Source organism: Mirounga leonina, unplaced genomic scaffold (genome assembly GCF_011800145.1).
Source record: "Mirounga leonina isolate KUSES-001 unplaced genomic scaffold, KU_Mleo_1.0 Mir_168, whole genome shotgun sequence".
In the NCBI taxonomy this organism is placed as follows: domain Eukaryota; kingdom Metazoa; phylum Chordata; class Mammalia; order Carnivora; family Phocidae; genus Mirounga; species Mirounga leonina.
Genome location: NW_023270426.1, coordinates 6,900,053 through 6,926,372, shown reverse-complemented (window position 1 = coordinate 6,926,372; position 26,320 = coordinate 6,900,053). Strand labels below are relative to the sequence as shown.

General features: G+C 39.9%; 1 protein-coding gene across 1 annotated transcript in view; it reads right to left on the bottom strand.

Annotated features, from left to right (window-relative positions):
- Window positions 1-15,044: 15,044 nt before the first annotated feature.
- The window catches only part of PRR16 (proline rich 16), a 199,995-nt gene continuing 188,719 nt past the window's right edge, over window positions 15,045-26,320 (bottom strand). Inside the window, exon 2 of the mRNA XM_035013982.1 lies at window positions 15,045-16,418. Within this exon, the coding sequence (XP_034869873.1) occupies window positions 15,663-16,418 (756 nt within the window). The 3' untranslated portion in view covers window positions 15,045-15,662. The remainder of the gene's footprint in view (window positions 16,419-26,320) is intronic.

Sequence of the window (26,320 nt, the reverse complement as noted above, 5' to 3'; positions counted from 1 at the left end):
ACTGATAAATCACTGACCCCTACCTCTGAAACTAATAATACATTATATGTTAATTAATTGAGTTTAAATTAAAAAATTAAAAAAAAACAACTTGAGAGGAAAAAGGTAAACCAACTTTGGCTCGGTCAAATAAATAAATTGAAAAAAAATAAAAAAAACAATGTCAGTAGTGTATTTCAAATATCAAGTGAAATACAGTTATCATTTGGTTATAACTATGAAGTTTTAAAAAGGAGGTAAAGTAAATACAAATATCTCATTTTTGTCCTGAAGAGTTTAAATTGGTAGAAAAAGTTCTGGATGATAATTTTGGGCTTTTATTAGCAATATTTATTTATTTATACTTAATCTATTAATTGCTATGATCAAAAACTTTAGTTCTTAGTCCTTCTGAAAGGTACCTCACTGAAATATGTACTCAAATACATCAGGCTTTGTTTAAAACAAAACAAAATTAATGCTTTGTCAGATTTTAATAATATCATTGATAAATGATGTTTTTAATCACAAATGTACCATTTTTAAACAAAAGCCTGATGATTTAATATCCTAGTTGAACAAACATTTTTAGAAGATTTACAAAGGCCTAATGGTATTAGGCTTTAATTAGGTTGACAAATTATATTCTAAATGAATTTACTCATGTGCTATTAAATATCATAAAAAATTAAAACTAAGCTGCATTTGTCGAAACAGTTTAATAAGCTGTGCATTCTGTCATAGTCACCTAGGATTTCTATCATGTTCATTTTCTGACTTGCTAATTCATAAAATTTAATAAATCAAAAATGAGACTTCTACATATGAACTGGCAAGGTTCTAAGAAAATCATGAGTTTCCTTGATCATAGTAAGCATAAAAACATGTAAGTAAAATAATTGCTTTATAAATGACGTGAATAAAACATCATTAGCATGAATTTAGGCAAATACAAATCAATCTACCTGATCAACAAGGAGCAGAGGAATTTGATAAGAAGTATCACAAAACGATAACAATGACAGGCATTTGTTTGAGGTTTTACTGTTCATAAAGTACTTTCACATTCGTTAAATTATTAGGGCCTTATGACAATATGTTGGAAGGTTTATGTTATGTATCTGCTCTCTTTAGAGCGGAAACAGAGAAAGATATTAGGGAATTGAGAAGTAGTGGGGGATGGTCAAGTGTGTCCATGTGACTCTAGCAGAAATAAAATGTGTGAAAGGGGCAATGTGGGTAATAAGTAGAGATCTAAGACCATGTGAAGGAATAGACAAAAGAAAGCAAGGGAAATGCACATCATTTCTATTTTGGGGACCTCAAGAGAGACATGAATTAAGAAGGAGTTGGGGGGGGCGGAGCAAGATGGCGGAGGAGTAGGAGACCTGGATTTCGTCTCCTCTCAGGAATTCAGCTGGATGGGGATCAAACCATTCTGAACACCTACAAACCCAACAGGAGATCGAAGAAAAGGATAGCAACAACTTTCTGAACAGAAAAGCGACCACTTTCTGGAAGGTAGGACGTGCGGAGAAGTGAATCCGCGGCGATTCGGGAGGATAGACGGCGGGGGAGGGGCCTCCGTCGGCCGCTTCTGGCAAGTGATAGAGCCGCGAGGCACAAAATCGGAACTTTTAAAAGTCTGCTCCGCCGAGGGACGTCACTCTGGTGGCTAAGCGGGGGGTGGAACCCTCCGGGACAGTGTGGTCTCAGGACCCTCGGGGTCACAGAAAGACCGGGGGTGCCTGAGGGCGGCAGAGCTCCCAGGTATCGGAGCAGGGAAGCCGGCTGCAGAGGCGGAGCCCAGACGCGGGCTCTCAGCTCGGGGTGGCCATTGACCGTGATCCGCGGCACAGTCGGGCCACTGCTCCTCCAGCAGGGACCCCACAAGCGGCAGATCCAGGGAGACTCACCTTGCTCCCCCGGGAGGAGCCGCGCGGGAGGGCACCGCAGGGATCTGCTGGGTTTGGAGACTCCGCACGGGGACGGGGACCAGAGATAGAAACGCGTGGTCACAGGCCGGTTGAGCACGGAGTGCAGCCGGAGACCGGGGAGACGGGAGTGACTGACGGCTTTTCTCTGGGGGCGCACTGAGGAGCGGGCCGAGTTCTCGGCTCCTCCGGGGCGGAGATTGGGAGGCCACCATTTTCACTCTCCGCCTCAAAGCTGTACGCAAAGCTCGCAGGGAACAGAAGCCCCGGAGAGCAAACCCGAACAGATCACTTAGCGGGGAGGGGGCAAGGGCGGGGCAATTCCGCCTCCGGCAGAGACATTTGGAAACCATGGCAACAGGCCCCTCCCCAGAAGATCAGCGAGAACAGCCGGCCAAGACCAAGTTTACCGATCAATGAGAAGGGCAGAACTCCAGCGCTAAGGGACTACTGCACATAGAATTCACGGCTTTTTTACCATGATTCTTTAGTCTTTCAAAGTTAATTTTTTTTTTGAATTTTTCTTTTTCCCTTTTTCAACCATCTTATCAATCCCTTTTTTAAAAAAACATTTTTATTTTTCATTTTTAGAGTCATATTCTATCCCTTCCTAGTAGTTACCTGTATTTTTGGCATATATATATAAGTTGTTCTCTCTTTAAAATTTTGAGATAGTTTCTTCTAACAGATTAAAATATACCCTAAATCTCTAGTATATGGTATTTTCTACTCCCCTGCCTGATCACATTCTCTCCCTTTTTTTTTCTTTTTTCTTTTTATAAATCCTCTTCTTTTTTTCAAACAACTTCTTATCAATTCCTTTTATAAATTTTTTTATAATTTCCATCTTTACACTCATATTCCGTCCCTTCATCATATCAACCCTTATTTTTGTACATATATAAGTATTTTTTCTTTAGAATTTTGAGAGGCACTTTCTTCTAAAAGACCAAAATACACCTCAAATCTAGTGTGTGGCACTGATCTATATACCAGCCTGATCATATTTGATCACATTCTGGGTTTTTTTGTTGTTGCTGTTGTTTTGTTTGTTTTTATCTTTATCTTTTTCTCTTTCTTTTTTCTCTCTTTCCATTTCTTTTTCCACTGCTTCAGGTCTTTTCTGATTTGTTTAGAGTATATTTTCTGGGGACATTGTTACACTGCTAGCATTTTGTTCTCTCATTAATCTATTCTCCTCTGCACAAAATGACAAGATGGAAAAAATCACCTCAACAAAAAGAACAAGAGGTAGTACCGACTGCCAGGGACCTACTTAATACGGACATTAGTACGATGTCGGATCTAGAGTTCAGAATCATCACTTTAAAGATACTAGCTGGGCTTGAGAAAAATATGGAAGATATTAGAGAAACCCTTTCTGGAGAAGTAAAGGAGTTAAAATCTAACCAAGTCGAAATCAAAAAGGCTATTAATGAGGTGCAATCAAAAATGGGGGCGCTAACTGCTAGGATAAATGAGGCAGAAGAGAGAATCAGTAATATAGAAGACCAAATGATGGAAAATAAAGAAGCTGAGAAAAAGAGAGATAAACAACTACTGGATCACGAGGGCAGAATTCGAGAGATAAGCGATACCATAAGACGAAACAACATTAGAATAATTGGGATCCCAGAAGAAGAAGAAAGAGAGAGGGGGGCAGAAGGTATATGGAGCAAATTATAGCAGAGAACATCCCTAATTTGGGGAAGGAAACAGGCATCAAAATCCAGGAAGCACAGAGAACTCCCCTCAAAATCAATAAAAATAGGTCAACACCCCGACATCTAATAGTAAAACTTACGAGTCTCATAGACAAAGAGAAAATCCTGAAAGCACCTCGGGAGAAGAGATACGTAACCTACAATGGTAGAAACATTAGATTGGCAACAGACCTATCCACAGAGACCTGGCAGGCCAGAAAGGACTGGCAGGATATATTCAGAGCACTAAATGAGAAAAATATGCAGCCAAGAATACTCTATCCAGCTAGGCTGTCATTGAAAATTGAAGGAGAGATAAAAAGCTTCCAGGACAAACAAAAACTAAAGGAATTTGCAAACACAAAACCAGCCCTACAGGAAATCTTGAAAGGGGTCCTCTAAGCAAAGAGAGACCCTAAAAGCAACATAGACCAGAAAGGAACACAGACAATATACGGTAACAGTCACCTTACAGGGAATACAATGGCACTAAATTCCTATCTTTCAATAGTTACCCTGAATGTAAATGGGCTAAATGCCCCAATCAAAAGACACAGGCTATCAGACTGGATTAAAAAACAAGACCCATCAGTATGCTGTCTGCAAGAGACTCATTTTAGACCCAAAGACACCCCCAGATGGAAAGTGAGGGGGTGGAAAACCATTAACCATGATAATGGACACCAAAAGAAAGCTGGGGTGGCAATCCTTATATCAGACAAATTAGATTTTAAACCAAAGACTGTAATAAGAGATGAGGAAGGACATTATATCCTAATTAAAGGGTCTATCCAACAAGAAGATCTAACAATTGTAAATATCTATGCCCCTAACATGGGAGCAGCCAATTATATAAGGCAATTAATAACAAAAGCAAAGAAACACATCGACAACAATACAATAATAGTGGGGGACTTTAACACCCCCCTCACTGAAATGGACAGATCGTCTAAGGAAAAGATCAACAAAGAAATAAAGACTTTAAATGACACACTGGACCAAATGGACTTCACAGACATATTCAGAACATTCCATCCCAAAGCAACGGAATACACATTCTTCTCTAGTGCCTATGGAACATTCTCCAGAATAGATCACATCCTAGGTCATAAATCAGGTCTCAACCGGTACCAAAAGATTGGGATCATTCCCTGCCTATTTTCAGACCACAATGCTTTGAAACTAGAACTCAATCACAAGAGGAAAGTCGGAAAGAACTCAAATACATGGAGGCTAAAGAGCATCCTACTGAAGAATGAATGGGTCAACCAGGAAATTAAAGAAGAATTAAAAAAATATATGGAAACCAATGAAAATGAAAACACAACTATTCAAAATCTTTGGGATGCAGCAAAGGCAGTCCTAAGAGGAAAGTATATAGCAATACAAGCCTTTCTCAAGAAACAAGAAAGGTCTCAAATACACAACCTAACCCTACACCTAAAGGAGCTGGAGAAAGAACAGCAAATAAAGCCTAAACCCAGCAGGAGAAGAGAAATAATAAAGATCAGAGCAGAAATCAATGAAATAGAAACTAAAAGAACAGTAGAACAGATCAACGAAACTAGGAGCTGGTTCTTTGAAAGAATTAACAAGATTGATAAACCCCTGGCCAGACTTATCAAAAAGAAAAGAGAAATGACCCAAATCAACAAAATCATGAATGAAAGAGGAGAGATCACAACCAACACCAAAGAAATACAAACAATTATAAGAACATATTATGAGCAACTCTATGCTAGCAAATTAGATAACCTGGAAGAAATGGATGCATTCCTAGAGATGTATCAACTACCAAAACTGAACAAGGAAGAAATAGAAAACCTGAACAGACCTATAACCACTAAGAAATTGAAGCAGTCATCAAAAATCTCCCAACAAACAAAAGCCCAGGGCCAGATGGCTTCCCAGGGGAATTCTACCAAACATTTCAAGAAGAATTAATACCTATTCTTCTGAAACTGTTCCAAAAATTAGAAATGGAAGGAAAACTTCCAAACTCATTTTATGAGGCCAGCATTACCTGGATCCCAAAACCAGACAAAGACCCCATCAAAAAGGAGAATTACAGAAAAATATCCCTGATGAACATGGATGCAAAAATTCTCACCAAAATACTAGCCAATAGGATCCAACAGTACATTAAAAGGATTATTCACCACGACCAAGTGGGATTTATCCCTGGGCTGCAAGGTTGGTTCAACATCCACAAGTCAATCAGTGTGATACAATACATTAACAAAAGAAAGAACAGGAATCATATGATCCTCTCAAAAGATGCAGAAAAAGCCTTTGACAAAGTACAGCATCGTTTCTTGATCAAAACTCTTCAGAGTATAGGCATAGAGGGTATACCTCAATATCATAAAAGCCATCTATGAAAAACCTACAGCGAATATCATTCTCAATGGGGAAAAACTGAGAGCTTTCCCCCTAAGGTCAGGAATGCAGCAGGGATGTCCACTATTACCACTGCTATTCAACATAGTATTGGAAGTCCTAGCCACAGCAATCAGACAACAAAAAGAAATCAAAGGCATCCAAATCGGCAAAGAAGAAGTCAAACTCTCACACTTTGCAGATGATATGATACTTTATGTGGAAAACCCAAAGACTCCACCCCAAAACTGCTAGAACTCATACAGGAATTCAGTCAAGTGGCAGGATATAAAATCAATGCACAGAAATCAGTGGCATTCCTATACACCAACAACAACAAAGAAGAAAGAGAAATTAAGGAGTCGATCCCATTTACAATTGCACCCAAAACCATAAGATACCTAGGAATAAATCTAACCAAAGAGACAAAGGATCTGTACTCAGAAAACTATAAAATACTCATGAAAGAAATTGAGGAAGACACAAAGAAATGGAAAAACGTTCCATGCTCATGGATTGGAAGAACAAATATTGTGAAGATGTCAATGCTACCTAGAGCAATCTACACATTCAATGCAATCCCTATCAAAATACCATCCACTTTTTTCAAAGAAATGGAACAAATAATCCTAAAATTTGTATGGAACCAGAAAAGACTCCGCATAGCCAGAAGAATGTTGAAAAAGAAAAGCAAAGCCGGCGGCATCACAATTCCGGACTTCCAGCTCTATTACAAAGCTGTCATCATCAAGACAGCATGGTACTGGCACAAAAACAGACACATAGATCAATGGAACAGAATAGAGAGCCCAGAAATGGACCCTCAACTCTATGGTCAACTCATCTTTGACAAAGCAGGAAAGAATGTCCAATGGAACAAAGACAGCCTCTTCAACAAATGGTGTTGGGAAAATTGGATAGCCACATGCAGAAGAATGAAACTGGACCATTTCCTTACTCCACACACAAAAATAGACTCCAAATGCTTGAAAGACCTCAATGTGAGACAGGAGTCCATCAAAATCCTAAAGGAGAACACAGGCAGCAACCTCTTTGACCTCAGCCGAAGCAACTTCTTCCTAGAAACATCGCCAAAGGCAAGGGAAGCAAGGGCAAAAATGAACTATTGGGACTTCATCAAGATAAAAAGCTTTTACAAAGCAAAGGAAACAGTCAAAAAAACCAAAAGACAACTGACATAATGGGAGAAGATATTTGCAAATGACATATCAGATAAAGGGCTAGTATCCAAAATCTATAAAGAACTTATCAAACTCAACACCCCAAGAACAAAGAATCCAATCAAGAAATGGGCAGAAGACAGGAACAGACATTTTTCCAAAGAAGACATCCAAATGGCCAACAGACACATGAAAAAGTGCTCAATATCGCTCAGCATCAGGGAAATCCAAATCAAAACCTCAATGAGATACCACCTCACACCAGTCAGAATGGCTAAAATTAACAAGTCAGGAAACGACAGATGTTGGCGGGGATGCGGAGAAAGGGGAACCCTCCTACACTGTTGGTGGGAATGCAAGCTGGTGCAGCCACTCTGGAAAACAGTATGGAGGTTCCTCAAAAAGTTGAAAATAGAGCTACCATACGATCCAGCAATTGCACTACTGGGTATTTACCCCAAAGATACAAAAGTAGGGATCCGAAAGGGTACGTGCACCCCAATGTTTATAGCAGCAGTGTCCACAATAGCCAAACTGTGGAAAGAGCCAAGATGTCCATCGACAGATGAATGGATAAAGAAGGTGTGGTATATATATATATACAATGGAATATTATGCAGCCATCAAAAGGAATGAGATCTTGCCATTTGCAACAACGTGGTTGGAACTGGAGGGTATTATTTTGAGCGAAGTAAGTCAAACAGAGAAAGACATGTATCATATGATCTCACTGATATGAGGAATTCTTAATCGCAGGAAACAAACTGAGGGTTGCTGGAGTGGGGGCTGGGGTGGGAGGGATGGGGTGACTGGGTGATAGACTCTGGGGAGGGTATGTGCTCTGGTAAGTGCTGTGAATTGTGCAAGACTGTTGAATCACAGATCTGTACCTCTGAAACAAATAATGCAATATATGTTAAGAAAAAAAAAAGAAGAAGAAGAAGAAGAAGTTAGCGGGAGGGGAAGAATGAAGTGGGGGAAATCGGAGGGGTAGACGAACCATGAGAGACGATGGACTCTGAAAAACAAACTGAGGGTTCTAGAGGGGAGAAGGGTGGGAGGATGGGTTAGCCTGGTGGTGGGTATTGAGGAGGGCACATTCTGCATGGAGCACTGGGTGTTATGCACAAACAATGAATCATGGAACACTACATCTAAAACTAATGATGTAATGTATGGGGATTAACATAAGAATAAAAATAAATAATAAATAAATAAATAAATAAATAAATAAATAAATAAATAAGAAGGAGTTGGAATTGGGACAAATAAATGACATATGCAAAGAATGAGGTGGAATACTTTGGTGATTCTGCCTATCCAGTAGCTTGTTGCAAACTGAATTTGCCTGTCTGTGGGGCTTTGTCTATTTTACCTTTCAGCCTCACTGCCTACAAAAGAGCTTAAGCGTATGGTCCTGATGTCTTAGAAGTTCATTTGGGGTTTGTGCAAAAATGGCAGCATCCTCCTGTTGATATTACTGTCCTTGCCCCTGACAAGTAAAAACAGGATTGGGTGAGCCCAGAATATACAAAGGGAGGAGGATAATGATTCAAGAGCCCTCTGAGGTAGAAAAGAGGGGCACCATTATCTTCATTTGAAAGCAAGCCTCAAACCCGGTTTTGCAATTTGACCTGGACCACTTGGGAATTGGGAAAATTGAGACTCAAATCCATACCTTCTACTTTCAAGTTTATATTTTTATCCTAATACACCGTGGCCTAAATGAATATTATAAATACACGTCATAATTTACATCATCAATGACCTAAATTTCTGTAGTAGAGTTCCGTATTTCTTTGGACTATTCTGGATGACTAAGTGTCTTCAAATTAGGTTTATCTATTCTTACAAGGATAATTATTCATATAGCAACCTAATTTACTAAAAAAGATAAATTTGACTACTGAAAATTCAGTATGCGATCTAAAATGCCCAACTACAAAATGTAAGGTAATGAGTACCCTCAGAGAGTGTAAATATGGTAGCTGAAGGCCACAATAGAACTTATCTCTCATCTTAGTAAATGTTGTCAATTCCCTCCACTAAATTTTTAGCAGGGCTGTTGTTAAGTTCGCTTCTTTTCTCTCCATCTTTGTTTAAAATCAGATGTCATCCTAATTTATGTTGAGATTAAATGAACATCAAGTAATATGAAAAGGAAAGGAAAGGTGGTGTCTATAATAATCTATAATATATTCAAATTATACACACACCAAAAAATTACCCCTTAGAAATGGTGATAGGCGTGACTTGCACCCACGGATATGCAGATCTCCTTCCCTTTCTCGGGCATATGGGGACTTGGCCAACGACGTGTACAGGGGCTGAGGTAAACGCACAGGTAAGACTCTCTAGTAGCCCCGTCCTCTGTTGGCCGGTTGGTGGTTCTACACCAGTGCATCCCATATTGCTGAAGGACTGCCTGCGGAGTCTCCCGGACTCAGGATGAACTTAGAGTGAACAAGAAATAACTCAGGCCCCCCTGAGATACTAAATTTGTTTGCTCCCACAGCATGGCCTAGACTATCTTGGCTTATACAGGAATGCACTTTTTCTTTCTCATGGTCTACCTTTTGACAGCTTCAGACTAGTTCCAGTGACAGGTGACCCACGCACAATGCAGGGGCTATGGTCCAGGCAGTTCCAAAAGGTGGTGAAGAATTGGGCCATGGGTGCTAAGTGCCTACCTTACAATTCTGGCTTGGCCACTTCTTGACTCTACCATCTTGGGCAGCCCCACTCTGGTGCCATAGTTTCATATGCAAAATGTAGATAACAACAGTGTCTAAGATACTGGGTTGCTACGAGGGAAAATGGTGTTAATGAGGGAAAAATAATACATACAAAACACATAGAAGAATGTTTGGCACAAAGTAAGTCCTTGACAAGGGTTAGATATCACATATCTTGTCAATATCAACCCTAAACCACCCCAGGGCCCATGGTTGTTTTATTTAGCTGGTCCAAAATTTCCTTTGGTGGTTAGAAGAATTGACAACTACGTTATCAAACTGTGGAAAATCGTATCTATTGGCTAGTAACAAAAGGATGTGAAGTCTTTTATTACAGAGAGCTCTAATGCACTGGTCCTCTAGTGGTTCCCCCAGAATGCATCAATTGCTATTTTTAGCTTAGGGGTCAATATTAAATAGATGAAATTCACAAATGAAATACCAGTAATGAAAGTGACACATTCAGGGTCAAATGGCATTAGTACTATGAAATCAGAACCTCTTAGGCAAAGAAACCAAAATAATAGCCTTTGAATTTACAGAAAAAAACCTGAAAGGTGAAGCTGCTGATATAATCCACAAAAAATGAGGCTGGCATTATTCAGCAGCTCATTCATTTTAGATGGTTCCTAAATTGCCTGAAATCCCTTTTATATTCTGCAAAGATCAAACATATTAAGAATGTCAAAATAAGATTAGGTAAACCCCTTTCAAGCGTCAAAATAACTGCTCAGAATAAAAGAAAGATTTGCAAAGTTCAGGGCTATGAAGAACATAATTAAATAGTGATGTTACGGGGGAAAATTATGGGGGGGTCAACCTGGCATGAAAAGCCAGCTCAGTCACTTACTAAGGGGTTGATTTTGGCAAAATACTGAAACTGAGGTCCTGGATTCCTTCTTTTGTAGATCAGGGTAATGTCGTCTGTTTTATACGTCCATAGGAGAACTTAGAGAAACTCTAATGTATGCAAAGTTTCAGAAAACAGTACTAGCTTACCTCTCTTTGACCAATCTAGAAGTCAAAATGATAAGCAGTATTTCCTCCTTGCTTTCCCGTGGTCCTTACACAAGTCTATACCCCATGTTGATTTAACTACATTTTACAGAGAGGGTTATTTGCAGAGCTTCCTTATGTTCCACTTCAGTTTTTCCCCAAAAGACCAGAATGATAGATCCAAGGGTTTCACAAGAAATGACACCCTACATAATTACTGCTCCAGGATGACGTGGCTAACTGCAGTTTTATGTTCAACACCACTGTGGGAGCTAATGGGTACCACATCTGCCATTACTTCAGAATCAGGCAACTTGAACGATTCTAAAACTCCCAAATGTTTAGACTAAACATACACTGTCACCATTACAGATTGACTCAGAAAATGCCATGTGATTTGGTGATAGCGTCTAGTAATTGTCAGATTCTGTGCACTTTATCTAATTACGTGATGCGGGTTTTTAATGCAACTTTATTGCTCATAAATCATTTCCTCACTTAGAAATCCTCAGTACGTACCAAAGTACATTACACGGCAATCTTCTGCTACAAATTTAAGTGTACATTAGAGCAAAATGTGCTACCAACAGTGAATCAGGAGAAACTGAATTGGGACAATTAGAAAACTTGACACTGCATTATTGCCTATATTCCATGGAAAAAGATCAGTCAAGACAGTGATTCAGGGGCCCCTGGGTGGCTCAGTTGGTTAAGCGACTGCCTTCGGCTCAGGTCATGATCCTGGAGTCCCTGGATCGAGTCCCGCGTCGGGCTCCCTGCTCAGCAGGGAGTCTGCTTCTCCCTCTGACCCTCTTCCCTCTCGTGCTCTCTGTCTCTCATTCTCTCTCTCAAATAAATAAATAAAAATCTTTTAAAATGAGTTTGGTTGGGCGCCTGGGTGGCTCAGTTGGTTGAGCGACTGCCTTCAGCTCAGGTCATGATCCTGGAGTCCCGGGATCGAGTCCTGCATCGGGCTCCCTGCTCGGCAGGGAGTCTGCTTCTCCCTCTGACCCTCCCCCTCTCATGCTCTCTGTCTCCCATTCTCTCTCTCAGATAAATAAATAAAACCTTAGAAAAACAAAAAAGACAGTGATTCAAAGACTTGATCACATCATTCCCAGTGCAAATACACGTGGAGCTACTCAGGCTTTTCCTCATGGAGCATCCAAAAAGAACTATATAATTAGAATCTGTAGATAAAAGGTCTCGCATAGTTTCAGAGATGGCGTGGAGCTGCCGCTCTTGGTAATGCTAAAAGCAACTACTCATCTGTCCAAAGAAAGTCATATAATACAGTGCCCTATTCCTTTATTCATTAAATAATTAGATGCAGGCGTAATTCAAACACAAAAATTTTTAGGTTAATTAAACCACTTCAGTTAATACCACTCACTTTTTTTTCTAGAATAATGTTAAGCTACTGAGGGAAGGTATGAATATAATAATAACAAATCGAAAGAGTGGGAAATTTCTCTTTTTATATGTCTGTATTTTTGAGCAGATATTTTAAATTTAGCTTAAGCATGACCTAAAAAATATCAGTTTTATCTCCTTCTATAACTGCCATAACTACTGGGGGATGGAAGAGAACTTTGGTAAATTTTTATTTTCTTTTCGCCTTTCAGCAGACGGGATACAATAACCTCCCATCCCCCAAATGAGATCATTATTGTTTAGCAAGAGAAACCCTTTCCTTTTCCAATTTAATTAATAGATGTTACTTTAAAAAAAACAAAACAAAACAACCCATGTTCTACCTTTCACTCTGAACGAATGTTGCCGTAAGCAGCATTACCCTTGGACATTTTGTAGGAACATTACCTTCCAGACAGGATGGAGGCTAACTCAGGGGTACACAGTCTGTGTGGGAATACAAGTCTTCAAATGCACACTGGGAAAAAGAACTGCCCTGAAGGGTTTGCAAAAAGCATATCTGCTTTGGGATCTTCGGGAAGAGCAACTATTTGCCACGTTTTATGATGATTTAATGGATGATGTGCAGAGCCTACACTAGAGAATTTAAATTTTGAAAGCCATGTTGGCTGATGACAGAAATGGCAAGACCACTTACGACACTTTTTAAGTTTATTATGATGTGTTAGTTGCTTTCCCTGTTTTACAAGTTTATATCTATTTAAAGACATAAGTTCTGGGGAATGTTTCCAAGTGATCCATTGGGGAAAAACAAAACAAAGCAAAACAAGCCCTATTGGCCCAATATATTCCAAACCTTAATGGAAGAAAAAAATGAAATAACGTAAGAAAAAAATATACTCAAAAGAAAGTCCCAACACTGATATAATCTAACATTTAATCCTGATTTAATAAACTGTAAGAAGAAAAGTTCAATACCTCTTAACTCTTTTAGGCTGGGCTTTAACTTGGTCTTCTAGGCCAAAGGTTGCTTGTAAATGTGTTGAATGAGAACTGGTATTGCCATCTTGGCAATGTCAACAATCACACTTAAAAAGACGGTTGTTCACGGGATACCTTTGTCTCTACTTCGAGAAAGAGAGATGAGTTTGAGCCCCTTAGGTTGTGGCTAAGGACCTGGCTCAATGTCCTTCTTCCATCAGCTTGAATTAGTCAGCTTATTCAACCCACTTCCTTGCAGTTACCTGCTCTGTGAGTGATTTGTGGTTGCTAGGAAGCTCTTACCTTGAGATCCAGACTGGCTCCCAGACATTGACAGGGGTCAAAATTTCAAATGAGAAGCTAATTATTAGGTCATGGTAACTGGCTGCAAAGGGAAGATGAGCTGAAGGGAGAAAGCTGTGTGTCTCCAAAGACTATTTATAATACCATATGGTCTAACACTGGCTGCACATTTGAAAGAAAGTAATTATTAAAATCTGGAAAATGATGAAAGCTTGGGTTTGTTTATATCAAGTCTAAATGAAGGCATGAAAAAGTTAAGAATATATTAGTTTTGTGTTTGGGAAGTCAATTCTGTGTTTACTTGGGTCAGATTTATTAAACATACTTATCACACGATTAATATATTTTAGATTATGGCTTTTCTTTATTATTGGTCTTACGTTCTGTAACTTTCTGGGGAAAAAAAAGGGGGGGATTTACTGTGCTTGCATTATCTTCATGGCCAACACACACAGGAATGAAAATCATGCTGAGTAAATTTGTAACATGACATCCTCTATTTTTTCACTCATTTAATTGTTCTTTCAAAAAGTCATGCCTATTTTCTTTCTGTCATTCTGTATGTTATCATCTTTTAATAGGAAGTTGTTGGAAAACAGTATTCCAGATTACCATCATATGGCTTGAAAAAGGCAACAGAGAAATGACTACCTCCCTGTAGCAACAAAAATTAAAGTTTTGAGATCAAAAGCCAAATAGCTCAAAAAATTATAGTATTTTTTTATTAAGCTGCTATTATAACCAATTTTCACCACAGATAATTCCCTCTCCTCTTGCCACTTAAAGGACAACTTTTGTTCAGGTATGCACCTGTCATCATGATTCTAGGACAGATGAACTCATTTCCAGTTCCAGAGCAAAATATCCACTCAGTCCAAATCACAGTAGTTGGGAAGTAAACTTGATCCATGGGTGGGTAAGTGACATAAGCTGGCAAGTTGGCCTTAAGAGAAGGACCTTTGTAAGATGTCAGGAGGAAAGGATTTCTTCTCTTCCTTCTATAAAATAACAAAGACCACTGGCATATTTCAACTCTGAGGAAAAAGAGCATTAAGGCTGATACTAAAAACATCCTATTCCAGAAGCATCTTTATTTTCCGCTATGATTCTCTTATAAATAGGGATTCCCTTGGGGAGGCAGAGAACTTGCTGATGAAGGAGGCAAATCATCCCACTACTTCAATGTCCTGGTTTATGGTGTATCCGGGAGGGATGCTGTGTGTGAGGAGGATCTAAAGGGCTTGGCCATGTATTGGGTCAATGAGACCTTCAACATGCGGTCTTAGGGGTACCACAAGACATAATATGAAGATATGCAAGTACTACTTATGACCTGATAATGATACTTAATCTAGAAAATGCTGCCCTATCCTCACTATAACCTTTTCCAAACCCTTTCAGAGTAGCTGCCCATTTTGATGAATATCAACACAGGATTCAATGAACCACTGCTTTGTTTTCGCTCTGAGGAACGTGTGCTTTTGCCATTAGGTACTGTTGTTTATTGACATATGATATTTCCACAGACAAAAATCTTTCATTACAGATATAGCGGAACGTATAATCATAATTGTATAGTATAGAAAATAAAACTTTTTGGTATTGTTCTCAGCATTTCACAATGTAAAACTAGTGACAAACATCTTTAGAAAAAATAATAAAATAGTCCTTCGGTATTAAAATTTCTTCCTAAAAAGCATCTGGTCAAAGGTAGGAGGATGACATGTTATTAATGCATAGATGAGTTAGGCATGAATAAAATGAAACTAATCCCATCTCTGAGAGTAAATCAAACCATTTGAAATCTACAGGTCACCGTTTATCGTAGGTCGGTTGAAAGAAACAATAAGCGCAGCTTTTTCATGGTTCTGTGGTTTCCGACGATGCAACTGTTTAAACACCATATACCCGGGATATAAACAACATACTGCATACTTACCAGGTGGTTTTTATGCCACTTTGCTGAATGCAGGATTAATATATTTGGGCTTTTTATTGCTTGTGTAGAAAGTGCTCGTTACTTATTATTTTATGTTTATAGTATAGAAATTAAAATAAAAAAACAACAAAACAAAAAGGTTTTGGAAATGGCATACATCACACTGTTGTAGTGGTTGATTTCCTCAAGATTGTCTTCTGTGGTTTTGGTGCAGTGGGAGGAGGCACAGTTGCAGGTCTGAGAGGGGGGAAACTGTGACTGTGGCTTATTCCCGGCCCCCCGTTTTCCAGTGGAAAAGGAGGGAGGTGGGGTGGAGGAGGGAGGGGGGGGCCTGGGTGAGGAAGCTTTTCCGGTGGGTGGACAGGGTCGCCGTGTAAATGGACCTCCCTGTTTTTTATGTGATACCGGGTGTCACAGTCGGGACAGTAGCCATGGTACTGCACTTTTTCATTAAACCGAACTCGTTCCCGAGGCCCCGCCTGGGGGCACCTGTCTTTTTCAGGTCTGTGCTTCAGAGGCCGCCCGGGAGCCTTGTCCAAGGTACTAGCGGGGATGCAGCAGAGGTCTCCATTTGGAATTTTGTTGGGTGCCCCAGGGAAGCCTCCGTTTCGCAGGAGGGTGCCATTCGTCTTCACGGGATTGACCGTCGGCGCCCCTCTCCGGGGGTCTTCACACTTCACAGGGGTCAACCGCGGGGGAGGCGGCGGAGGGTTTGGCTTCCTCAGGACGGTGAGGATAGCAGAGGGGTGTGCGGGGGGCTTGATGAGGGGTGCGTGGGCCTGCACTTTGATCTTCTCGATGCTGGAGGCCGTTGTGCCGCTGGAGCTACTATTCAGGGTGTCCGTTTTGGAGCTGTCGGTCATCTCATCCTCCAGCTGCAGGTCGGAGGTCAGGGTATCAATCTGGTCAACCACCTGGTGGAAAGGACAAGGTAACTGTGTTGAGCAATGACCCAAAGCCAAACAGACGAGAAACAAGGTCTCCCGGTCAAGCTGGAATTCTGCTCGGGGAGCCTTAACTCCTACTACATGGTCGATTCCGTGGCTGGGTAATGTTTTCATTCAATGCACTGACAGAACAGCCTCCAGAGGCGTGTCGACTGTCTGATAACCTAATGATTTCACGTACCTAGAACATAAGACACGATTTATAGATACATTCTATTCCTGGCTCTGCTGAACCCACCAAACATAGGACCCTGATGCAGAGACACAACTGATTTTTTAAAACAAGAGGCGGCGGCGACTTTCCCTCAGCTCAGCCTGGTGAAAGCTACAGGAGAACATGAATAATGAGAAAAGCCAGATACTCTGCAAAACCCTAACTTTTCCTGAGATGATCAGAGAACCGAGAATCACAAGGACACCCACTGAACTGAGCTGCGAAAAAGTCTCCTCTGAGGATAGAAAGGACACATAGACTGGTGCACCTCTGGCAAACCATAGGGAACTGACAGCCTCCGCCAAAGTAAGGAAAGGAAACATCTAGAACTTAATGAATAATTAAAGGTGGAATACGTGCTATCGTGACAATTTAGAGTCCCCAGGAGCCCAGACACAACGCTGTCAATCCTTACTCATGTCTCTGTTCCACGGGCCTCTCCTGTGGGGGGCTGAGGGCGGGGCAGAGAATGGAATGAATGAGTCCCCCTGCCCCCTGGGCACACAGGCATAAAACCCCAGTGACTTCCCAGATCTTCATCCCTTATAAAACCCAACACTTAAGCATTAAGGGAATGGCAACTGTCCCTGCTTCTGAGAAAGGGGAGAAGCAGTGGCTGTCTGACTTTGGGGAAAGGGGCAGAGAATTCTCTTGGCCCCAAGAACTTGCACTGCAGATGTCTGCCATCACTTGGGGGAGGGATCCAAGTTCACAGCATCTCAAGACCTGCCTCAGACACCAAGCAGAGGCAGGGAATCCAACGTGGCTGGCAGAACCATCAGACGGTAATGTAGGTCCGACCCAAGTGAAGGAGAATGGATGTGAAGGAGGAGGATGGGACCGAGGAGTCAGGGTGCTAGAGCCACTGATGGAAGGAATCTGGGACAGAGGGTCTCTGTCCTGTTCAGGCATTGTCTGGAGGCAGCTTGCAGGAAGGAAGCACAGCATTTGCTGGATATCAGAACACGGTCATTCACCCTCCCTCAAGGTCCAAGAGATCTTGGAGACCATTCTCATGGTTGCCATAAATGCACAATTACCCATACATGAAGATGGAAAAGTTATGGATCACTTTTAAAATAGTTTATTTACATACAGTCTTTTCACTTCACGTTTCCATAGGCAGATGTGTCTCTCTTTCTTCAGGCCTAAGTGTGTTGACTGTGAAGCTGGCTCTTTGACACATGGTGGCAGAATTGGGCTCAAAATGAAAACATAAGCATCCAGAACGTAGGGAGGATGTAGAGATTCTACTTCTTCCTCATGAGGGTCTTAAGTGATTGCTTCTTGCTACAGCCACCAGAGCTCAGACGTCTATTTTAGATCCTAAATATATATCAAACCCACTTCTCTGCATTTTCATTTCTTTGGTCCTCCTCTGAGTCACCACTGTTTATCATACGGGACCCCCAAAGTCACCTTGCTCCCTCTTTCAATTCTGTCGTGTCAGTGATTTTTTTAAAACAGAAATGTGCTCTTGGCCTCGACTCCCTGCTCAAAACCTTTCAATGCCTTGTTCATTTCTCCTGTGATAAAGATAAATTCTTAATACTATCTCCAAGGTCTTGTATAGTTTCCCTCAGTGTTGTGCTCATATATGTTTAAAACTGGTTTTTAGAGGTGTAAGGGAGTTTTGATTTGAAAAAGGTTGCCAATTTTTTTTGGTGTAAATTCCCACTGCGATCAATTTCAAGTTAGTCAATGTGACATCACTGCATGTGAAGTTGGGAGGAAATGTTCACTGACAGGAGTAGAAAATGCTTCTACAGGCCAACAGAATGGGCAAAAATAAACTCAGGGGCACAAATAATAGTAAAATGTAGTGAAATAATAAAGAATTACTAAGAACAATTAGAAAGCCTTTGTATTTAATGTAATTTATTTAATATGAGTTTATATATAGATACATTTTTAAATTTTATTTTATTTAAATTCAATTAACATATAGTGTCTTATTAGTTTCAGAAGTAGAGTTCAGTGATTCTATATTTTGGTTTTAATAATGCTTGTTTAGCAGCTGGCACACACAAAATTTCTGAAAATAGAACAATTGGCCCTTTTTAGCCAGTACTAGTCAGCACATCACTGTCTCTCCTCAAATGACTCTCCATCCTCAACTCTAATAAATTTCCCTTTTCTTTTCTGTTCTCAAATCTCCTGGGTCTTCTTAAAGACTCTCATAATTGTCAGTCTATTTCCTGCCATAGGACATTTGCAAATACGAATTTTTCTTTTTGATATGCTCTGACCTCCCCTCTTTGTCGACTTAAAATCTTAGCTCAGGAGTCCCTCATGATGTCAGCCTTCCCTGCAGTTTCCCATGTGGGTCATGTGAATTTGTTAAATATTCACAAGGAACTTTATTTCTTTCACTCAAAGCATTCACATACTTTTTGATTGTTTAGTTAGCAGTAGGAGTCCCAGAATAGTCTTTCCTCTCTAGACTCTAATTTCAGTAAGATCAGAGACCAGGTTTGTTCTTACTACTGTGACCTAAAGTCCTAAGGTAGTGAATGACACTCAAAAGGGGCTCAATAAATACTTGCTAAATAAATACACTGAAGGTTATTTCTTTAGTTTAAGAGTGAACAAAAAGCATGTTCTTTCTCCTTTGAGTTTTGGAGTTGTTACTTTTCAAAGTCACATCTGCTTAGTTATTCTAGAATAAAATAGGGGGAAAGGGATTTATCCAGAAATGATCCAGAGCTGGTGGCACATTCGGCAGCTCTAGCCCAGACATCTCAGAAATTAAAGTGGGAGGACGTGGGAAGAATGTGAGAGATGGGGGACAGTCCAGGCTCACAGTTACGGTGCACGATATAACCTGGAGAGACTCCTTACCCTGAGCCTTCTAGCGCATTAAGTATCTGCAGGGAAGGAGAGAAAGCTGGTCCACCCTGAAGGGAGGGAGGCTGCTAGTCAGAGATGAATCAGTATTGTTGGGGCCTCTCATATAGTTCTGCAGCTGCTGGCTGGTTTTAGTCTCCACGTTGTTGTTTCCTGCCTATTAATGCCAACAGAATGAAAAACTAAAACAGAAAAATACAGCTGACCCTTGCACAACACAAGGCTCAGGGGTACTGCTTCTACTGTGCAGTCAGAGATATGCATTTGTTGGACCCCGAAAACTTAACCACTAATAGCCGACTGTTGACTTGGAAGCCTCACTGATAACAAAGAGTTGATTAACAGCTATTGTGCATGCTATAAGCATTATCTACTGCCGTAGATACTGAGTAGTACTCTTCCCACAAAGTAAACCAAAGAAAATGTTATCAAGGAAATCATAAGGAGGAGAAAGTACCTTACGGTCTTGCATTGATTGAAAAAAAATCTGCACATAAGTAGACCACCAGGGTTCAAACGTGGGGACTTTAAAGGTCAACTGCACTGTCCTCGTGGAGCAGGGAATCTAGGGGAAGGACCTGGCATGAATTAGATACTCAAACAAATAAGTGTAAAAGTACTACTTTTCCAGGAGCTCTGAATGACAGACTGAGATACTGTAAGAGGGGAATAAAAACGCCCCGTCAGAAAAGTCAGTGAAACCCCCCTGAAGTATGAGCAGCTGTTAAATGGTAGGAAAGGAAGGATTCCAGAAGGCCACTCAGGAAAGGGCCTGATAAAGGTCCTCTGACAGAAGAGAGGGCCTGAGCATGAACCATATAAAGAAGACTCTAGGCTGAAGGGCACCTGAGAGGTGAGGCTGGAGAGTCCACCGGCAGCCAGGCTCTGAGAGTCCCTGCTAAGTGCTGATCAAGTACCACATAATTTTAAAGAGTTCCAGAAGAGAGAGAAGCACGGTTCAAAGAGATGAAGAATTGCTATTTTTCAGAATGGAAGCATCATCTAATGAGAGAAGTACACAGAGCTCCAAACAGGAAAATATAAACAAACCCACACCCAGACATACCGTCATGAGAACATAGAACATGGAAAAGTATAGATGCCCAAAAGGTACCAAAACGGCATATTAATGATTTTGTATTAAAGCTACTTGGGGCCCAGCTGGTGCAAGGACACTCAGACCCTCCTGTGTCCACTGGAAAGCAAGAAATAAATCTTTGTATGAAAAGTACCCTTGCTGTACTAAGGAATAAAAAGGCATCCTTATCACCAGAGATAGGAATTTTAAAACAAGAAAACTATACAAACCTTGTTACATTTAAAAATATATATATTTTATTTATTTGAGAGAGAGAGAGAGACAGAGATAGTAAGAGAGAGAGCACGAGAGTGGAGGAGAGGGAGAAGCAGGCTCCCTGCCAAGCAGGGAGCCCAATGCAGGACTCGATCCCAGGACCCTGGGATCATGACCTGAGCTGAAGGCAGACGCTTAACTGACTGAGCCACCCAGGCACCCCCCTTGTTACTTTTTTACTCATCTACTACCTCAGCCCAAATTCTGCTTAGAATCCCTTACCAGTTAAAGCTCCCAAGCCTCTGTTTTCTTTATCCTGTCAATTCCTCACTAATTTATTTTCTCTTTGTCTAAAATGGATAAAAACTGCCTGCCTTGGTCATTTGTTTGGGTCTCAGTTTCATTACTGGACCTCCATGCACACATAATAAAACCTTGTTTTTTTTCTCCTGTTAATCTGTCCCACATCAATTTAATTCCTCAACCAGCTAGAAGAACCCTGGAGGAAAGGAGGAAATGTCTCCTTCTCCTACAAAAGTAATGATAGAAGTTTTACAACAATAAAACAAGGGGCACCAAGTATGTATTGAGTAGCAAAAATTAGGCTGACAGGTTTTCAAACAAGCAACAGAAGTCTGAAGAAAATTTAGGAATATGGTTCATAATAAAAGAAAGTAATTGGAAATATAGTTGAATTCTTCTGTAAACGTGAGGGTGAAATCAACATTGTCAGATATAAAGACTGGGAGAGTGTACTTTTTACAGCTCAGTGTTGAAAGTACCGATAAATGACAATTCAGAAAGAGTTAAAAAAAAAAAAAAAAAAACAGAAGAAAGGGCTAGCATACAAGAAGCATAGATGAGCAAAGAAATTATAAAATAATAAAAATGTGCATTGATTACAAAACAATAATGTACTAATGACTAATTGGGGAGATTAGAAAAATGTGAAAGTAAAATACTAGGAAAAATGACATGTCTGAATTGGGAAACAATCAGAGTTAAAACATTTTAAGGTCACTGTATTTTTGTGTGTGTAAGGAATCAGTAGTGATGTGATATTGATTATGACTCATTAAGTCAAGAATGCATATGAAAAAATTTTAGGGCCACTACTGAATTAATTAATAGACAAACTTACAATTTCCAAAATAATATAAAGTTTAAAAAGTGACTAAGAAAAATTTGGCAACTTTTAAATTTTAAAAAGGCAGAAAATAAGAAAACTAGACCAAAAAAAAGAGCATAGTAAACAGAAAAGAAACTGAATAAGATAGAAAAAAAATTCCAAATACATTAGTAATCATAACAAACAGAGATTACAATCATTTATTCAAAAAAGGACACTGAAACAGTGACATAAACTGACACAGACAAGATATACTGGGCAAACAGCTTAATGAAATCTGATGCAGCTCCCTAAACACTGAGCAAAAAACTTAACCTAAATTTTTCTTCATCGAAACAGTTTTCTATCAATACCAATTTAGGCAAAAAAAATGGCTGAAACAGAGGCGCCTGGGTGGCTCCGTTGGTTAAGCATCTGCCTTCAGCTCAGGTCATGATCCCAGGGTTCTGGGATCGAGTCCCACATCGGGCTCCCTGCTCAGCGGGGAGTCTGCTTCTCCCTCTGCTTGCTGCTCCCCCTGCTTGTGCTCTCTCTCTCGCTCGCATGCTCTCACTCTCTCTCAAAAATCTTTAAAAAAATGAATGAAACAAAATTTAGAGCTTACGTACACACACGCGAAAAATCAGAAAAATGTTGTAAAAAAGTAACTGACACAAGCAGAATGCCTAATTTCCACTCAATCTCACGGGTAATCAAGGGAGGGCCAACTGAAGACAGATGCAATAGCATTTCATTCTCAATAGTGATTCAAAACAAAACAGTCAGATAATTCCAGTTGATGATGATGATGCGGATAAATGGGAACTCTGTACATTGCTAATGCCAATATAAATTCAGTCCATTAGAAAATTTTTGACAATGTCCTATAAAGTGGACAATGTACATACCCTACGGTATGGGTATTTTAGCAACAAAGCCTACCCTACTCTAGAGAAACTCGAACAGATGTGCACAGGGTTTAAAAAGCATAGGAATGTTCCTTGCAGGTTGTTTGTTTTCTCATAGCAAATAACTGGAAACAACCTAAATATCTGTTAGTAAGTGCTTAGGTAGGCAGATATAAAGTAGCTCAAAGGAAGTAACTAGACCTACATGCATCAGTAGGGATAAATCCCAAAGACCTAACGCTGAATGTAACGAAGTTAAAACACATATACTCAGTGTGTCTGTATTGTTTATATAGAGAAACAAGGGTAGTTTAGTTTACAAAATGTGAAAATAAATAATACACACCAAATTTAGACAAGGAGGAAGGGGGGTGGGTTTGGAGAGGCCACAGCCATAATAAAGCTAAAATACTTTATTTCTTTTAAAACTTGATGCAAAGTAATTAGGATAAAGGGTTAACTTTTGTTAAATCTGGGTTACAGTAATGTTACATTAGCTTATTTATTTTGTCATGTGTGAAACATTTTATAACTTGAAAATAAAATATTTAACACTAGTTAAATAAAGCTAGAAAAAAAGAAAAGAAGTAATTCTTAAGCTGCCATGTGGAGAACATACTGAAAGGCGCTGAAGTTTATTTACTTGGCTAGTTAGATTCTATTGCAGCCAAGTGAGAGATGAATAAATTAGCCAGACAAGGAATACACTGCTGTGTCCTTGCAATTACACTTCAGTGTTTGGCTGAAACTCTTTCAAAGTATCATATTGCAACTAAAGGAATCGTAACCACAGGCATGATGGAATTAAACTGAAAACAAAATGAAAGAAAGTAGGACTAGAGGGACGGACTGTTTGCAGATATTTGGAGGTGAGAAGAAGTGTGACATTAATCATAAGTCTGAGAACATGCACACCTAACATTAGACACAAGGGAGAAATGTATCTCTCGAATATGAAACTGAGCCATCTATCTAATTGTAGCTGCTCACGTTTAGAGAAGAATCTGCTAATGGAATGGAAACAGAAAGATTTAAAGAAAGGACAATGACAGGTGATGTGTTTGATGATTTTCAGAGGTTTTTGTTAGAATCACATGCAAGGAAGCTGTGGATCAATTGTGGAATAATTAAGAATAATGATAATTGTGATTTAGGAATCACACGAGCTCCAGGTTTTCATACCTGGGGAATATCCCTAAATATTTTCATAAAAGAGAAGCAGATTCAGCAGAAATTAAGTGGTTATATGATCTAAGCTATTCATAAAAATTCAAAATTCATTTACATTAATTCTATAAATATTAAGCTATAAAGAATAAAAATAGAGACACTGTAGGGTTATTATTAGAGTGAAAGTCAGGACAAACAGACTTACCTGAAATTAAAAAAAAATTAAGAGCTTTTTGTCCCATGTTCTCATGTGGCTATGTCCTTTTATTATTACAATTGCCTTAATATATTGGAATTATCTATTTATATGTGTTCCCCTCAGACCACAAGCATGGATTTCCACTTTAGTTTCCCTGACAGAAAGCAGTGATTCCAAGGGTAGATGCTCTAATAATAGGCTGAAAGAGAGAGGTGGACAAAAGTAGACTCTGAGAGAAAGGACAGGTCTTGACCTCACTTCCATCCCTCCCCAGCTTTTCCAACTTGGGTCTGATTTTCAAAGTCTTCACACTCACCAATTCCAGATGGTTCAGAAAGGCACAAAGGAATGGATGAAGCAGAGAAAAGGAAGCTGGAAATAAGGCATGGGTGACACCCGGTAAGCTCTCTTCCTATGTTCTTGACTCTTCGAGCCTAGCTCCACAGCATGAGAGAGAGAACATTTCGCTCACTCTCCAAAACAGTGAAGCTAGTTTAAGTGTATGTTTATCTTTAATTATTTGTCTATATCGATAGCTGTAGATGTATTTGGAATGTTCCTAAATCCTGCTGCTCTTGTTTAAATAAAAACCACACAATATGTAGTTCAATTGCCTTAAAAACAAAGAAAATGCTCTCTCAATTTGGGGGAATCTTCCTCTAGGATCTCCTCAGTAATAATTCACAACTAAAAAATTGCAGTTCCAAACTTAATGGAAGGAGAGAAAGAATTTAACCCCGACTTAAATCTGTATAAGAAAGTTTCTGAAATCTTCTAAGGTCTTTAATATTGATTTATCAGAACAACCACCTTTTGAATATGTGGCATTAGCTGCAAAGATCTAAAAAGAGAAATGAATGGGAGCCATAGGAACTTCTCCCATGAGAAAGAGGCAGCTGAAAACATTCCCTTCCCCATAGCTCTTAGACCATGGTCAGGGGCTGAGCCCAGAGGCAGGCAGACCCAAGAGCTCTGTCTAGCAGAGACACGGAATACAGGACAGCAACCAGCAGACCCAGTCAGATAATCCCTGGAAGAGATGAAACAGAGTGGAGTGGAGTCACCAATGGGGTCTTCCAGCATGAGGACAAGTGGTCAATATCCTTGGCTTTCTATTCACAGCTCACACACTTTATTTCTATTTTGGATATTATACCAAATTTTAAAGACCCAACTTATATTTATCTATGTGCTTATTACTTATGCTACTGACCTATTGATAGGATTAAAATAAGTAGTTCATCCCAGAGCATACAACTCTGTGTCCCATTGCTAGATCACAGTATTTGTTAGATACTGCATCTGAATGACTATGTACAAATAATTCTTGTAATCATTTTGTGAATGCGCTGTGTTAGAACAATTTAATATGCGGAAACACTGAAACCATCCCACAATTTGGTTAACTCTGCTTTGGCATTTATTTATCTTAAAAAAAAAAAATCTATGAGAACTTAAAAAAAAAACAAAAAAACCAAAAAGCCAGGAGTGACTCAGGCTTCCCTTGATTTTTGAAAAGCCCCAAGGACCTGTCTGGAAGAGAGTTGCTCAGGTGGTAAACACTAAATGCTTGCTTCCCAAGAGACGACTAGAATAGTCATGGGTTCTTAAAGCTGTCTCTGGATTTCCACAGCAACTATTACATCCTTAACATTACATCCTTAACTAGTCTCTACATTATTTCGTAGAGACTAGTTCCACAATACCCCAAACACCATACCGATATTGTTGTATTAGCTCATGCTTATGTATTCTCCTTGTCCTTGGTGCATCTGACAGAGCATACAATGCAGGTGCTGGAAGTCATGTAGGGCAGATAACACAGTACCTTGAAGTTGTTGGAGACTCAAGCTCTGTCTAGCTTTCTGCTCTGCTGTCTCAAGTGTGTGACCTACATTTTCATGTCCAACTTCAGAGCTGGACTTCTAGTGGTCACATGAGCATTTCAAGGGGAAGAACAGAAAAGGTGAGCAAAGGCATAACTACTGCTGTTTAAAGAGATGTTTCAGGAGTAATGCGTTTGATTTGCTTACATTTCACCAGCCAAAATTAAGTTTCCTAGAGTCAAGGAGGCTGGGGAATGGAGACTTTTATCTGGGGTTCAATGTGCCCAGTGAAAAGCAATGATT